The sequence below is a fragment of the Coregonus clupeaformis genome, chromosome 30 (assembly GCF_020615455.1).
Source record: "Coregonus clupeaformis isolate EN_2021a chromosome 30, ASM2061545v1, whole genome shotgun sequence".
NCBI lineage: Eukaryota > Metazoa > Chordata > Actinopteri > Salmoniformes > Salmonidae > Coregonus > Coregonus clupeaformis.
In genome coordinates this window covers 45,094,870-45,112,196 of record NC_059221.1, presented here as the reverse complement: position 1 = coordinate 45,112,196, position 17,327 = coordinate 45,094,870, and the positions used below count along the sequence as shown (strand labels likewise).

Below are 17,327 nucleotides of genomic sequence, written 5' to 3'. Positions count from 1 at the left end.
CACTGAGCGTGACCGTGAGGAGCAGACAGACACCACGGCTCAATCAATTTAATGATGACATCATCAATAAATTAATTACAAACAGCCAATGGGAAAAAGGATGGTACACTGACACCTCGTCCTAATTGGGCATTTGAATTTTACGTATCTGTGATGCATCACAACGATTGGTCAGAATAATTTGTAACCAAAGTAGCTGTTTCGTAAGAGTTGCAGGGTTTAAAGCCTCCCGAGTGGTGCAGCGGTCTAAGGCACTGCAGACGGCCGTGACCAGGAGACCCATGAGGCGGTGCACAATTGGCCCAGCGTCGTCCGGGTTAGGGGAGGGTTTGGCCGGACGGGATTTCCTTGTCCCATCGCACTCTAACGACTCCTTGTGGCAGGCCGGGCGCCTACAAGCTGACCTCGTTCGCTAGCTGGACGGTGTTTCCTCCGACACATTGGCGCGGCTGGTTTTTACGGGTTAAGCGAGCAGTGTGTCAAGAAGCAGTACGGCTTGGCAGGGTCGTGTTTCGGAGGACGCATGGCTCTCGACCTTCGCCTCTCAGTAGAGGAGTTGCAGCGATGGGACAAGACTGTAACTATTAATTGGATATCATGAAATTGGGGAGAAAAAAGGGTAAAAGTACAAAGAAATGAAAAGAATAGAGTTGCAGGGTTTGGATTTCGTTCAGATCTGGACATTCGGGCCTTAAAAGAAAAGTGAGAGGTGTAGCTGAGTGATGTGTAATTGTGTGGTTTGTTATGATGCAAGAAATGTTTCCAAACAACAGGGGACACCTGTCGGACTCAGCCCTGTAACTATAAACAAGTGGAGGAAGGATACTCTCCATCTCTTCTTACTACCTCCATCCAACCAACGCTCATTCCTTCTCTCCACGCGTCTTTTAACGCAACGGAACACTGAATCTTACTGGACGACACAGTGAATAATTGATGGTGATTGAGAGACAGCTATGAAAGAAGAAAGATAGCCCCAGTGCCTCGGGGTCAAAGGTCAGGATATACCATTTCAGGCACTAGCCCCTACTTCCATCTAGATGACAGAATCATTTTTAACATGGTCATTGTTTCAATTACACACTGACTCTTGAGGATGCCCTTGAAGTAGGATGTCGGCCATTTTGACAGCTGTACCCAGATATCTTTATATATCTCACTGATGTCTGTACCCCCAGACCGTTTATCTGTCCATATCTAAAATATTGTATATTTTATAATTTACAGTAGAATGACCTTGTTCCTGAAAAAAACACATTCGATATGGGCATTCTAAACAGGATTTTTTATCACAGTAACTGATCCCTAGTTTAAAGGCTGGTGCAGTTAGTGTTTCAAGGATGTTCCAACTGGCAACTGGAGCTTCTGCTCAGTTTTATGACAGTTAATTTCAAAACTACGCTCTGTCAAAATAATAAAATTTAAAAAAGGTGAAATTAGGCACTTGAAGGGATAAAAAGATTGCTCTCGAAATAGGCTGATTGCATGACTAATTTCAAGTGTGCAGCAGAGATGATTTTATTTGAACAAAGACTTCAGTCTGTTTAGATTTTGTCATTCCACCTACACAAGAATGACAAAAGCATGAACATGTAATGACCAGTGTATGACACATAATGTTACCCAAATATGAGAATTACAACATTAATGTCTGCAATGAATTAAGACTGAGTAATGCCCGGGTATACAGTATTATGAACCATACTACAGTACATTCTCACCCGTATCACACTGACCCCTCAATACTGAGGAATGCTGGGAAATATATTACCACAAACCGTCCAGTCATATCCACCCTGAGACATACCTGAACCAATCAGGTTCACCGAAAGCACAAATTAGCCAATGACATCCAGCCTGGGCCATATCCTACCCCAACCCCAACCTGACCTCTACTGACACTGTAGTACACAATCAAACAAACATACATCACTCCTGCATCTCTTTCTTCCTCTCTTCTATTCTCCCATAATGCCCTCTCTATTTATGTATTTAGCTCTTTCCTTCCTTCCAATCTTTCTGTCCTCCTTCCTATCAGTCATTCATTCTCTCTCTGTCCTCTTTCCTATCAGTCATTCATTCTCTCTCTGTCCTCTTTCCTATCAGTCATTCATTCTCTCTCTGTCCTGTGTATTGCATCAGAGGTCTGTCTCTAAGGTGTTCCAGTGTTTTTCCAGCCGGGAGGAGCACTGCAGAGCAGACTGACACCGCTACTGAATTATAGATATCTGTTACATCTCACACACACACACACACACACACACACACACACGCCTGCCACTCATTTACAGCACTCGCCTCTAACCACACAAACGCCTTACGCCTGACCCCTCCCCCATTCATCCTTCTTCCATAAAAACGCCACTCTCCATCCCTCCCTCTATCCCTCCCTTCAAAGGCTTCGTCTTTCATCCTCCTTTCATCTCTCTAAGACTCCTGCAGGAAAAGCTGCGTCATTAAATCACTTCAAACAGAGAGAAAGAGAGTGGCCTGGTCTCACTCAATAACTACAGGAGAGAAGGAGAGAAGGAGAGAAAGAGAAAGAAAGAGAGAGAAAGTCTCCAGGCTCACGTCTAAAACAGAATGCATCGGCCCCCTACATATACAAAGTAGGGTTCCTCAAGGGTTCTACCTGGAACCATAATGACTCAAATAACATTTTGAGCCCTCTAATGGTTCTTTATAGTTCACAAAAAGTGATAATGTAGGGGAGGTGGCTCATTCAAATATTTTGGGGGGTGGTTTGCGCAAAGCTCTTTTTGCGCAACCGTGAGTGAGAGTGTCATTCCACTTTATCTAATGTGTTGTGTTACACCAGTACATGTTACATATGGCTATGGCCAGTGACGGTGTCTTGTGAAAGACTCTCGTATGGCCGTATGGGAACAGTTGACTAAATCAGTCAGTGGTTCTCATTTCTCTCCTCAGGGACCTCCAGCTGTTCCAGAGGTAGCTCATTTGGTTCAACTTGTCAATTAACACAATAATAAAACCTATGCAATTTTAACAATATAATATGGCTGACCAGAATACAAAACCCTGTACGGTTCTTCAAAATGATCTACAAAGAACCTTTCAGAATGAGATCTTTTTTTCAAAGAACCAATCTCCATTAAGGTTCTATATAGTCCCAAAAAGGGTTCCACTATGGTTACAAGCCAAAGACCCCTTATCTGGTACTATTTAGAAAAACATTGTGTGTGTGTACAGGGCCATAGACAGGAACTACTGTCATCATTACCATAACTGTGTGTACAGGGCCATAGACAGGAACTATCGTCATCTTACCATAACTGTGTGTACAGGGCCATAGACAGGAACTATCGTCATCATTACCATAACTGTGTGTACAGGGCCATAGACAGGAACTACTGTCATCATTACCATAACTGTGTGTACAGGGCCATAGACAGGAACTACTGTAATCATTACCATAACTGTGTGTACAGGGCCATAGACAGGAACTACTGTCATCATTACCATAACTGTGTGTACAGGGCCATAGACAGGAACTACTGTCATCATTACCATAACTGTGTGTACAGGGCCATAGACAGGAACTACTGTCATCATTACCATAACTGTGTGTACAGGGCCATAGACAGGAACTAATGTCATCATTATCATAACTGTGTGTACAGGGCCATAGACAGGAACTACTGTCATCATTATCATAACTGTGTGTACAGTGCCATAGACAGGAACTATCGTCATCATTACCATAACTGTGTGTACAGGGCCATAGACAGGAACTATCGTCATCATTACCATAACTGTGTGTACAGGGCCATAGACAGGAACTATCGTCATCATTACCATAACTGTGTGTACAGGGCCATAGACAGGAACTATCGTCATCATTACCATAACTGTGTGTACAGGGCCATAGACAGGAACTATCGTCATCATTACCATAACTGTGTGTACAGGGCCATATACAGGAACTATCGTCATCATTACCATAACTGTGTGTACAGGGCCACAGACAGGAACTATCGTCATCATTACCATAACTGTGTGTACAGGGCCATAGACAGGAACTATTGTCATCATTACCATAACTGTGTGTACAGGGCCATAGACAGGAACTATCGTCATCATTACCATAACTGTGTGTACAGGGCCATAGACAGGAACTATCGTCACCATTACCATAACTGTGTGTACAGGGCCATAGACAGGAACTATTGTCATCATTACCATAACTGTGTGTACAGGGCCATAGACAGGAACTAGTGTCATCATTACCATAACTGTGTGTACAGGACCATATACAGGAACTACTGTCATCATTACCATAACTGTGTGTACAGGGCCATAGACAGGAACTATTGTCATCATTACCATAACTGTGTGTACAGGGCCATAGACAGGAACTATTGTCATCATTACCATAACTGTGTGTACAGGGCCATAGACAGGAACTATTGTCAGCATTACCATATCTGTGCCTGCCAACATTTGTATATCCCCATTGTCATGATAATCTTCTCATATGCCGCTTTGCCTTCCTACAATTTACATTTTAGTCACTTAGCAGACGCTCTTATCCAGAGCGACTTACAGTTAGTGAGTGCATACATTATTTTTTATTTTTTCATACTGGTCCCCTGTGGGAATCGAACCCACAACCCTGGCGTTGCAAGCGCCATGCTCTACCAACTGAGCTACACGGGACTTCCTGTCACATGTCTTATCCACAGTCAGAAACACAAGCACAATGGTCACAATGGTCACAACCAACATTTTCAGCTTGACACAATGGCATTGGAGGACTATACTGCTTTCATTTTACAGCAAAGAACTACACAAATGTGCCCGCGCAGTTGCGCACACACACACGCGTGCGCGCATGCACACACACACACACACACACACACACACAAAGGAAAACAGCTGACTCAGAGCAGAGCGCAGAGTGTGGACTGACCAATGAGGCTCTTCGTAGCCTGCGGCTCATGGGCTTGTCGAAGGGCGGACTGTTCATGGCAAACTTCTCCAGGTAGCCTTCCGGTAGCCTGATGTCAGCCGGCAGAGACAGACGCTTGTTTATGTCCTGGAGAGCGAGAGAGAGAGGATAGAGAGAGGTGGGAGAGAGAGAAAGAGACAGAGATTAGTTAATAACTGTATGTTCAATCAGTCAATCAAATCAATATTATTATTGTGATACATTGTCTGTATATAAGAGTATACAGTGACCACTGGCCTGTACAGCATCAGGGTCAATTCCACATCAATGCAGTCAATTTAGGAAGTGGATTGAAATTACAATGCTGAAAGGTCCGCTTTGAATGAATTGACTGAATTGAAAGGGAATTGACACCCTGGTTGTGATACATCCATTACTAACAATCATATCTGTAGTCGACATTGAACTACATCTCCCAACATCCCTCACTCCTCTATAGCCTGCTCCAGGCAGGTTGCCAATCATCCCTGGTTTCCATGGCAGCACTGCCTGGCCCAGACCCAACCTCCCCAGAGGATATGTCCCCAATGTGTGTGTGTGTGTGTGTGTGTGTGTGTGTGTGTGTGTGTGTGTGTGTGTGTGTGTGTGTGTGTGTGTGTGTGTGTGTGTGTGCGAACATGTACACAAGCACAATGGTCATAACCAACATTTTCACCTTGGCACAATGGCATTGGAGGACCATACTGCTTTCATTTTACAACAAAGAACTACACAAATGAACATCCATGTGTGGATATCGAATCCTAATGTTTTGCAGAGATGGAAGGCTGCTAGCACATTCCAAAGGAAAGAAAACAACATGGAACTAGGGCTGTGACGGTCATTTTGTCAGCCGGTAACTGTCATGCAGATGACTGCCGGTCACACGGTAATTTACCGTTAATTAACATAAACATGTTTAGCATCATGGGCTTTCGAACATCTACATTTAAAAAAGTTTAATAAATCAATTTAATATAGCCTAGACCATCACAATAATAAATATTATTTATTTAGTTGTGATAGGCCTGTAAACCTGGGAATGTATTTGAAATAAAAATAAAAGGGTTGCATGATGCAACTCTATATTAACTCTATATTAACTCTATATTAACACTATATTGACTCTATATTGACTCTATATTAACTCTATATTGACTCTATATTAACTCTATATTGACTCTATATTAACTCTATATTGACTCTATTGACTCTATATTAACTCTATATTAACTCTATATTGACTCTATATTAACTCTATATTAACTCTATATTGACTCTATATTGACTCTATATTAACTCTATATTAACTCTATATTGATGATTTGGAAAAGGTAGCAAAAAAAGGCATGCGCTCTGATCCTTCCTGCAGAGAGCGAGAGCCAATTGCATTGCTCTGCTTGTGTGGCAAGCAAGTTAGGGGATATCTAATCAATGGAAGATTAAATTAAAATGACAGAATTCAAAGTGAAATGAGAATTAAAGGCTACAGCGACCAAAAGCCAACAGGTAGGCTGCTATTTAGGCTATAATCTGAATGGAGTTGTTGTTTTGTGTAGCTAACTGTAGGACGGTGAGAAGCACAGTAACGTTATGGCTAGCCTCAATTAGCTAGCTTCTCTCGGTTTGATGAAGTCAAGACAGGTACTATGTAATCGAATGGGATGATAAATAACTAGCAAGAAGTTAGTCTAGCGGGAGATAACAGTGGTTGAGGTCGGTCTCTCCCTCCGTGCCTGCTCCGGTGCTCCGAGCATCATGTTTCTTACTCACACATTCACACACCAGCCTCCACTCCCTTATAGCCTACAGCTGCTCACTCTGAGGCTCTCTCTCTCCCTTTCTCCGGTTTAATAAAGTAGCAAAACAATTGGCTTTTCTGCTGCTTCCCTCACTCGGACCGGACCGGTTATCCTTTAGGTCCTTTCGGAACAGGTTTTTAAAATGTATTTATGCATATTGGGTCCGGGGCTTTCCTGTGTCCACTTTGGAACGGGAGCTCTAACTCACATCACCATTTGTCCTCATCATTCAGATTATTCCAATTCAATCATTAAGTGATTAGAGGGACAATAGAGCACTGAGTACCAGGCCATTAGCGAGGGCCGTTAGCAAGTTTGGTAGGCCACCCATCAGCGCCATTCATTTGTGCAGTTTTGGATGGGATTACCGTGACCAATGGTCATCAGGGAATTTGACTGCGGTCATTACTCGTGTGGCGGTAATATGGTCACCTTGACAGCCCTACATGGAACAGAACATATGAGCCATCACCCTGGGGACTCTGACAACCCATCACACGCACGCACACACACACACACACACAAACACACACACACACACATAAAGGACACATATTCTTATTATTTATATAATCAGCGATAGTAGTGACATCTTGACAACACACACACACAATATAAAATTAGGTTATACTGTACGTTAGTGTTGCAAGGTATACCAAAACTTCTGTAATTTTTCGATACTAGAACATGAAAAACGGTTCGGTACTAGAATTTTTGTTAGTTTCGGTACTTCTGTCAACTGTGTCTCTCGTCATATGGATTGAGAGGATCGAGTCTGTCTAGTAATTTGTCTGAATCTTCTCAAGGGGACAGTAGTAAGCTAGCTAGGCTAATTGACTTCTCAAGAGGACAGTAGTAAGCTAGCCAGGCTACTTGTCTTCTCAAGGGGGCAGTAGTAAGCTAGCCATGCTACATGTCTTCTCAAGGGGACAGTAGTAAGCTAGCTAGGCTAATTGACTTCTCAAGGGGACAGTAGTAAACTAGCCAGGCTACATGTCTTCTCAAGGGGACAGTAGTAAGCTAGCTAGGCTAATTGACTTCTCAAGGGGACAATAGTAAGCTAGCCAGGCTACTTGTCTTCTCAAGGGGGCAGTAGTAAGCTAGCCAGCCTACTTGCGCATACAGCTGACACAGCATGAGCCACTTTTGAGAAGCAAGCAAAAGGAGAGAGAAAATGCGACACCATGGCCTCTTCTAACAAAAGCATCATACCTCCACACCCGCAGTTTGTTGACAAAACTGGCTCCAGAAGCAAACTATGGGAATATTTTTCTTACAGAGCAGATGATGAGGGCCAGCCCACCGAAACAACTATTCAAAAGGTGTTGCAAAGCAGTGCAGTGCAAGGGAGGTTTAGTTGCAAAACAACATAAAACAATTATTTTACACATGACATTCTGCATTGTAATGTTATTCTCCTAGCAACTAAATTCTAATTATTTTTGAGTGGCAATGACATGAACATATATTCAGCATGACATTCATGTGAGCATTATAATATGATTACAACCCAAAAGTAATATAAAATGAACTCATAGTTTAGCTGTGACAGCAATATATTTAGACTACTTTGCGTTTGTCTGGGCTTGCTAGCAGTAGCCACTAGCCAGTCAGCAGCAGCCCTGGGCGGAGCATTGAACCCTGGGAGTTGAAATGCACTCTGGGAATCGTAGTATGCTGTGTAAAATCCATTGTATTTCTATGGTGTGTAAGCTTCAGAAATGAGCTTCAGAGTTTTTTTTTATGTCATTTTGGAACTAAACTATTAATTTAATACATACAATTATTTAGCTGTAATGAATCATAGGTCTAATGAATGTAATTTGACCCAATATTATGGCCATAGATTTAATTAACCCTGATATGTATCAAATTAAATTTCAATCAGTTTAGATATATGAGGCTCATGGTTTTGCATAAGGAATGTAATATGTTATTCAATGTTTATTTTATTTTATTTTTTAAAGAAATTGAATATAGAATAGAATATATCCTATTTGTTATTTTAGTTGATCTACCAGTTATTAACATATTGTTCAATGTTGCAAAAAATAAAGCTCAGTGGTTATTCTGTGACTTTAGCTTATAGCGTTCTTTTCTTCTTCTTCCGTGGTATCATTTTGGTATCGAGTATCATTTTGGTATCGAGTATCGTTCTTTTTTTATATCATTTTGGTATAGAGTATCATTTTGGTATCGATTATCGTTTTGTTATAGAGTATCGTTTTGGTATCGAGTATCGTTTTGGTATTAAATATCGTTTTGTTATTGAATATCTTTCATATCGGGGTATCGTTTTGGTATCAAGTATCGTTTCGTTATTGAATATTGTTTTGATATTGATTATCGTTTTGGTATTGAATATCAATTTTTTGATAAACCTTGTATTGGTACCGAAGTCAAAATTCTGGTATCGTGACAACACTACTGTACGTAGGAATATACATACACATGTGAATATGACAACACCTTGACACATTCACCTGTACACAGTAAGCCTTTATCTCTGCTTAATAAGTCTCATCGACGCCTCATCCATTCTATTAATTCATCACCACACTCACTGAAGTACAAACTCAATCAACACACAATGATTATACACACACACAGACAATGACTACTACACACAAACATGCCCACACACAACACACACACACACACACACCATCACTCAAAAAATCATGTTCAGACACATGCACTCTTTCATTCACTTAGAAACATTTGATTTGATTTCATGCATGTGTACACACACACACACACACACACACACCTGACTAGTGAGTACCCAGTATTGTCACATCACACACACACAACCTAGTACTTACAATGCAGAACAGCTCTAGTAAGTCCCTCATTGTCCCTCTGAATGGTAATCCTACACTCTCACACACGCTTCACACACTGCACCTCTCTCGTCTGCCACATGACCCAACAGATAGAGATGGACAGAACCAGAGAGAGCGAGAGAGCGAGAGAAAGAGAGAGAGAGAGAGAGAGAGAAAGAGAGAGAGAGAGAGAGGGCACGATTGTGCCAGAGTACCCCACACACTCTGAGGATGAAGGGGAGGAGGAAGAGGGAAAAGAGGGAGGATGGACAGATTCCTGAGGGTAGAACCGAGATGGGGGAAGGGGGGAATGTGGAGGAATGTTGGGAATCGCTGATAGGAAACAGTTATTTTCCATCTATCTGTCCTCCTCACTCTCTCCCTTTCCTCAGATCTATCTTTCCTCCTCCTCTCTCTCTCTCTCTCTCTCTCTCTCCCTCTCTTCCCTATCATGGTTTCATCATTTCATTCAGTCCCCCCTCTCTCTCTCTCTCTCTCTCTCTCTCTCTCTCTCTCTCTGTTTCTCTCTCTCCCTCCCCCTTCTTCTCTCTGTCTGTAGTAAACATGGTCTAAATCAGTTCAGTCCAGAGTGTTCACACAGAGGCAGCAGACTGTGTGTCCAGGGGCATTTCCTGCAATACTGCTGCACTCATCATTCTACACACACACACACACACACACACACACACACACACACACACACACACACACACACACACACACACACACACACACACACACACACACACACACACACACACACACACACACACACACACACACACACACACACACACACACACACACACACAGACAGACAGAGCTAAACAGACAGAGAGACAGACAGACAGACAGACAGACACACACACACACCAATTGTACCTCGTTGGAGATGCGTCTGTGGTGGTTGTTCCTCATGCGGACCCTGACTGGACTCTGGACTTCATCAGACGACGTCCCAGACGCCTGATCACTCTCCCCGTCTGAGCCCATCTTCACGTTCTCATGGACGATACCTGCAGGAAACATTAAATATACTTTATCTGGATCCTCAGTCAAGTATTAAAGGCCAACTCCTCAACTCCTGTGTTCTGATTAGTCATTACAATAACAATAGTTAAAATCCCAACAGAAATACACTGAATTAAAACCTCTGGAAGGACAGGGGATGATTTAGTTGTTATTTGAACCATTCTGTTTTTACATAGAACCCAAATATTTCAAATATATGCATACAGAGGTCAGGTCTTAGTTACAACCATGGAAGAAACACCATCCTCCATATAAATGATTGAAAGCAGGCAGATTTCTACCACTATCTTTCCTTCAGGTGATTTCATCCCTCTTTTTTTTTGTATCTCACATTTGATCATCCTCTTAATGGTTAAGGGACCAGAGTCAGAGAAACACACACAACCCTGAGATGACACTGCTTCAGAGCACCCCCTTCTGGGAGGTGTGGTAGAGTCCGACCCTCAGATGAGGGATTGTACCACCAGCCCTGCAGGGGTGTCAGCTAGGTATCAGCTAGGTGTGTAAAACACAGGTGGTGAGGTGAGGAGGTCAGAAGATCAATATCACCCTGCATGCACTGCAGCTGTCTTAAGCGTAAATCATAGTCCACAGACGCTGAGACGCATTAGTCCGGTGTTCCATTGTGACATAGATATGCGGCTCTGAGACTACACCGTCTGCGGTGGACGCACAGCCCGAACACTCACCTCCCCACAATTCCCAACCAACAAGTCTCCGGTATGCATCCTCTATTCATTTGAATGTGTTGACAGTTGGAGAAATTGCTTGAGCTGCGCTAAGAATTCGAAAAGTATGAAAGCCAATGGTCCAATATTCTAGAACACTGCTGTGTGTATGCGTACACGTTTTGGACTATGATAAACCCTTTACTGTGTGTGTGTGTGTGTGTGTGTTTGTCAATCCCCCTCCCATCATCACCTGTCTTCCCTGAATCCATCTGATAAATGAGTCTCAGGCGCGGTAGATAGACGAGATCTGTGGGTGTATATGACTGTGTGTGTGTATGTGTAGGTGTGTGTGTGTGGACGTGTTTAACTATTCTTGTGGGGACCAGAAGTCCCCACAAGAATAGTAAACAAAAATTATTTTGACCAACTGGGGACATTTAGTTAGTCCCCACGAGGTCACATGCCATTTCCCACGTGGTCCTCTGTAGCTCAATTGGTAGAGCATGGCGCTTGTAACGCCAGGGTAGTGGGTTCGATCCCCGGGACCACCCATACGTAAAAATGTATGCACACATGACTGTAAGTCGCTTTGGATAAAAGCGTCTGCTAAATGGCATATTATTTATTATATTATATTTATTTATATTTCTAGGGGGTTTGGTGTAAGGGTTAGAATTACGTTAAGGGTTAGGGTTAGTTTTAGGGTTAGGGTTAGGAGCTAGGGTTTGTTTTAGGGTTAGGGTTAGGAGCTAGGGTTAAGGATAGGTTTTTGGGTTATGGTTATGGTTATGGTTAAGGTTAGGGTTAGGTTTAGGGGTTATTGAAAATAGGATTTCGAATGGGACTGAATTGTGTGTCCCCACAAGGTTAGCTGTACAAGACTGTGTGTGTGTGTGTGTGTGTGTGTGTGTGTGTGTGTGTGTGTGTGTGTGTGTGTGTGTGTGTGTGTGTGTGTGTTAGAGAGAAGGGAGGTAAAACTCTCTTTCCTTCAGTCTAAGGTTTCAAGGTTTATTTGGCTTCCATGGTGTGTGGTATCTGAGACAGCAGCACTCAGGGATCAGTAGCCTAGTCTACAGACTGGAGGTGACTGAATGTAATGGTGTATACTGATAAACAGGACTGAATAACCACCTGACAGATAGACAGAGAGAAAGAGAGAGAGAGAGAGAGAGAGAGAGAGAGAGAGAGAGAGAGAGAGAGAGAGAGAGAGAGAGAGAGAGAGAGAGAGAGAGAGAGAGAGAGAGAGAGAGAGAGAGAGAGAGAGAGAGAGAGAGAGAGAGAGAGAGAAAGAGGAAGAGAGAGAGAGAAAGAGAGAGAGCGAACGAGAGAGAGAGAGGGAGAGACAGAGAGAAAGAGGAGAGAGAGAGAGAAAGAGAGAGAGAGAGAGAGAGAGAGAGAGAGAGAGAGAGAGAGAGAGAGAGAGAGAGATAACAAAAAAGAGAGAGCATAGCTGCTCCAATGAGATTCATGGTTTTCCAGAATGAGAGAGTCTGTATTAACCCTTTGATGCGTATGATCACGTATTTGTGATCATTGTTGAGTGGTCCCTGCAGCGTACTATCTCAAATATGTGATTGGAACAGTAGCAACAGAATGTATGACGCAACAAACACGTCTAAACAGCATTGTTATCTGAACAGCATCTAAATATTTTTTTGTACTGATGGAAAATAAAGGTCTTAAACTTTATTCCTCAATTTTACCTTTTATTGTAAAAGCTAAATGCGAACTTCATCATCCAAGCATCACACGGAACACATCCACAGCCAAACTCATTCTATAAACCAGTCTAAATAACAGGTTGCGCTGACAAAAAACAATACATAAGTTAGCGACCTAACAGCTAGACTAGTTTACAATGTACCACATCTCTGGTGAGCACAAGAGACGAATGTAATGTTGTTTAGAAAAGAAATGCGTGTCAGCTAAGCTAACAGCAGCTAAATTCGTAAGGAAAATAACCATGAAGGCAATGCGGGCGCCAGCCAGAAAATGTGCTGGGGGAAAACGTTTGTGCAAGGCATGTTCTGACTAGAGATGCGCAATGTCTTCATACTTGATCTGGGGAAACACTGGGGAAGTGCTTGGGCTCTCATTGAAGAGAGAACTTTGTCCGGCTCAGTAAAGCCTGAAACATAAATTGTCCATAACAGTGAAATGGGCTACTTCCTATGTGAATTAATGAGGAGGCTGAACACACCTCTACACATAGCCTATAGATAATTGGCAGGCAGCGTGCCTTAGCTTGAGGGCAGCGCGGGTAACTGTCCTGTTGCGTAACAATCACATTTTGGAGCAGTGAGAGCATTCTGACATCACGCGCATGAAAAGACTCATGCAGGGGCAACGGTTAGAGATATTTGGAACTCACACGTGAAAAGGTTAAAAGACATGAAGATCATCACAGATGAAGGTAGAATTGTTCTCTGTTAGCACCCATAACACACTGTCATTTCCCTGTCGTTTCCAGTGTCAACAAAACCAGTACGGTTGAAGAGAAGGAGGAGGATAGGAGGATAGGAGAGGAGGAGGATAGGAGGATAGGAGAGGAGGAGGAGGATAGGAGGCTAGGAGAGGAGGAGGATAGGAGGATAGGAGGCTAGGAGAGGAGGAGGATAGGATAGGAGGATAGGAGGCTAGGAGAGGAGGAGGATAGGAGGATAGGAGAGGAGGAGGAGGCTAGGAGAGGAGGAGGATAGGAGGATAGGAGGCTAGGAGAGGAGGAGGATAGGATAGGAGGATAGGAGGCTAGGAGAGGAGGAGGATAGGAGAGGAGGAGGAGGATAGGAGGCTAGGAGAGGAGGAGGATAGGAGGATAGGAGAGGAGGAGGAGAGGAGAGGAGGAGGAGGATAGGAGGCTAGGAGAGGAGGAGGATAGGAGGCTAGGAGAGGAGGAGGATAGGAGGATAGGAGAGGAGGAGGATAGGAGAGGAGGATAGGAGGCTAGGAGAGGAGGAGGATAGGAGGATAGGAGAGGAGGAGGATAGGAGGCTAGGAGAGGAGGAGGATAGGAGGATAGGAGATGGAGGAGGAGGATCGGAGGATAGGAGATGGAGTAAGGAAGGATTAGTGAGGGGGATGATTGGATACGTAAGGGCACAATCATGGGTAGCGAGGGAGAAGGTGAGGAGGAGAGGAGGGGGAGGAGAAGAGGACGGGGTTGTGGGGGATTGTATTTGCAAGGTTATCCATCATACCTGTCAGCGATGGGGAGAGGAGAGGGATTTAGAAAACATGGCAAGCCTAAACTAACAACAACATCACAAATCTGTCTATACTGTAAAACAAATTATTAAACTATAATCACAATGTTTTTTTTAAACATTATTAACAACTGTCAGAACTCTAACCTACCTGTTCATGTTACCTACATCTGTGCTTATAATTCAACATCTCCTCACGGCAAACCTAAACTCCCTCTGTGTGTGTACAGCTGTAAGGGTTCCATTATCTACATCTCCTCACGGCAACCCTCAACTACCTGTTCACTTGACTGCATCTGTCCATATGAACATCAACTGTTGACATACAGTGCAGTAAACACTATATGTTCATTACCTCCAGACGTACACTATAGTACACATATGGTACATCTGAGCTAACACAGACATTCCAACTAGTCAAGTGTATGTCACTTGCAAATAAAAGCACTGCGTAAACATAGCTAATTCCTGCCTGTATGTACCGGATAATGTGTCCAGCCAAGAGTAACCTAGCCACATCAGAAATCAACACTCAGGGTTGATGTGGAAACATTACACTGACAGTAACTGACACTAGACAGATAAATCCAACCAGGATATCTACCTGCTGATATACACATAGACACACACACACACACACACACACACACACACACACACACACACACACACACACACACACACACACACACACACACACACACACACACACACACACACACACACACACCTGACTAGTGAGTACCCAGTATTGTCACATCACTGTCACCCTAAGGAGAAGTCATGGTGTGGTTTGCTTATGTAAACATGGAGATAGGACAAGACAGGACAGGGCAGGGTGATCAGAGAGAAGAACACAGTCATCTGTTGTGGAAAATTCCACTACTTAAACATAGAGTAAGACATCACCTGACAGTAGCATATCACCTGTTTTAGCCAGCTGGGTAGGCCAGGCCTTTTAGATATTGGTGATGGAAAAAGGTGAGTTACATAAACCTAAAGCACTCGGAGAAAACAGTACAATCATAAGATTTATTTAAATTCCCACACTCACAAACACAAGCACACACACACACACACACACATCCAGCCAAACTCCTTACCTTAGTATCCCTCAAAGCCATACATAGAGAGAGCTCAGACAACTTTTAGAACGGACGCCATGTTGCTGCCCTTGAGCATTCATTCCAATTATCCATTCAGGACAAGTATTTGGATTCTAATTTTAATTCAAGACGTTCAGTTACATAGCATTAAGAAAATTCCATAAACTGCTATTGGTCAATATTGTCCATAGATGCGGTAAAGAGGACAATGGAATGCAGACCGTCGGGGACACTGGATTGGCACACATTCAACAAATCTGATCGAACAAAGTGTATATTCGTAAAATCTGTCATGATTGATGTATTGTAACAGACCCACAATGTGCTTACTAAAGTCAGATTTTGATATTTTGGGCTGTTTTCTCTGCATAACATTTTAAGTTGTCCCTTTTCAGGTTTAGAAGAAGTGACTGCTAAATGCTAACTCCCGTTCGTATAAACTGGTAGCATAGCTAGCATACAGAAATCGGTGGTGGTAGTCAAAGTAGTTTTTAACTTTAATGCAGTTGATTGGTGATGATGACATGAACATGTATTGGGGTTGACACCCATACAAGCATTATACTCCGATTTTTACCTCAACATAGTGTGAAATACACATATAAACAATAGCCTAAGGGTAGGCAAATTTTGCTGGGGTCAATAAGGAGATTCGGGACTTTCCCCCACACGTTTCCATGGCATTTCCATTGTTTTGGTTGAGTTCCATTGACCTCTTTACCACATCTATGGGGAGCTAACATGGCTGCCATATGGAATTATTTGATTTGTACTGTGTTATGCAAATGTATCATAATGCAGAAACCTCAATGTCCTAACTCTCTAAATATATGGCTCTGGTATGCCTCCCTTTCACAGTGGTGCTGGTTTACCAGGCTTAGTGCTGTCCCAGTTCTACAGACGACTGTGACTCGGAGCACACTCTAAATGTCAGCAGCAGCACAGAGAGAGAAGACCCTCTGGTTACTGTTGACTCTCACAATCTTACTGGCAGCCACTGCTCTGGTTTTGGGCTATTTTCCTTGCCCCAGTGAATCTCTAAGGGAATGACACACTCTTCCACAGTACAAACAGCAGAACACTACAGAACTGTACTAAACACACATGCAGAAGATGGATATGATTGCTGTGAACTCCTCAGTAAAACTCCCTCCCATCCTCATGGGCCTGAAGAGGAGGAGGAGGTGAAGATGATGGGATATGCACACACCCACACTCACTCACCGATGCGGTTGCCAGGGGGGCGGCAGGTGTCCAACATTCTGAGCCTGTGGAAGGGTGAGAGTCTCTGAGAGTGGTCTCTCTCCCCCATCCTCACCCCCTCCATCCGAGGGTCACCCATTCTGGTAGCACAAGGGGAGCAACTGTGGGAGGTACCAAATGTGTGTGGACCTCAAGCGTCCCAAAAACTACCAAACAAAAACCTGAACAACTAGAAAACTAACAACCCGCTTAAAAGCTTCTGAGAGTTCTCCTGATGGTGTGGAGGTCCAGCCCTGGTGTCTGATAGTATGTGTGGTATGTTCACAGCTCCCACAGAACACAATGCAAAGCTTCAGAGAGAAAAGTCAGTGTGTGTGTATATGCAGACACTCTGACCAGACTGAGAAAACCCTCTCTGTGTTACCACTTTACTCTCTCCCTCCTTCCCTCTATGACACTCCCTCTTACTCCCTCCCTCCCGCCCGCTCTCTCTCTTTCTCTCTCTCCCACCCGCTTTCTCTCTCTCTCTCTGTCTCT

The 17,327-nt window shown here is 43.3% G+C and overlaps 1 protein-coding gene across 6 annotated transcripts in view; it reads right to left on the bottom strand.

The window, feature by feature from the left end:
- LOC121546093 (cyclin-dependent kinase 17) overlaps positions 1-17,327 on the bottom strand; it is an 89,460-nt gene that overhangs the window by 23,470 nt on the left and 48,663 nt on the right. For 5 of the 6 annotated variants that reach the window (XM_041857108.1, XM_041857109.1, XM_041857110.1 and 2 more), the window contains 2 exons: positions 10,458-10,591; positions 4,931-5,056 (listed from right to left, as the gene is read on the bottom strand). In XM_041857108.1, the coding sequence (XP_041713042.1) occupies positions 4,931-5,056; positions 10,458-10,591 (260 nt within the window). Of the gene's footprint in view, positions 1-4,930; positions 5,057-10,457; positions 10,592-16,811; positions 17,214-17,327 lie in introns of those variants that run through there. The other variant, XM_041857112.2, reaches the window with a different exon arrangement.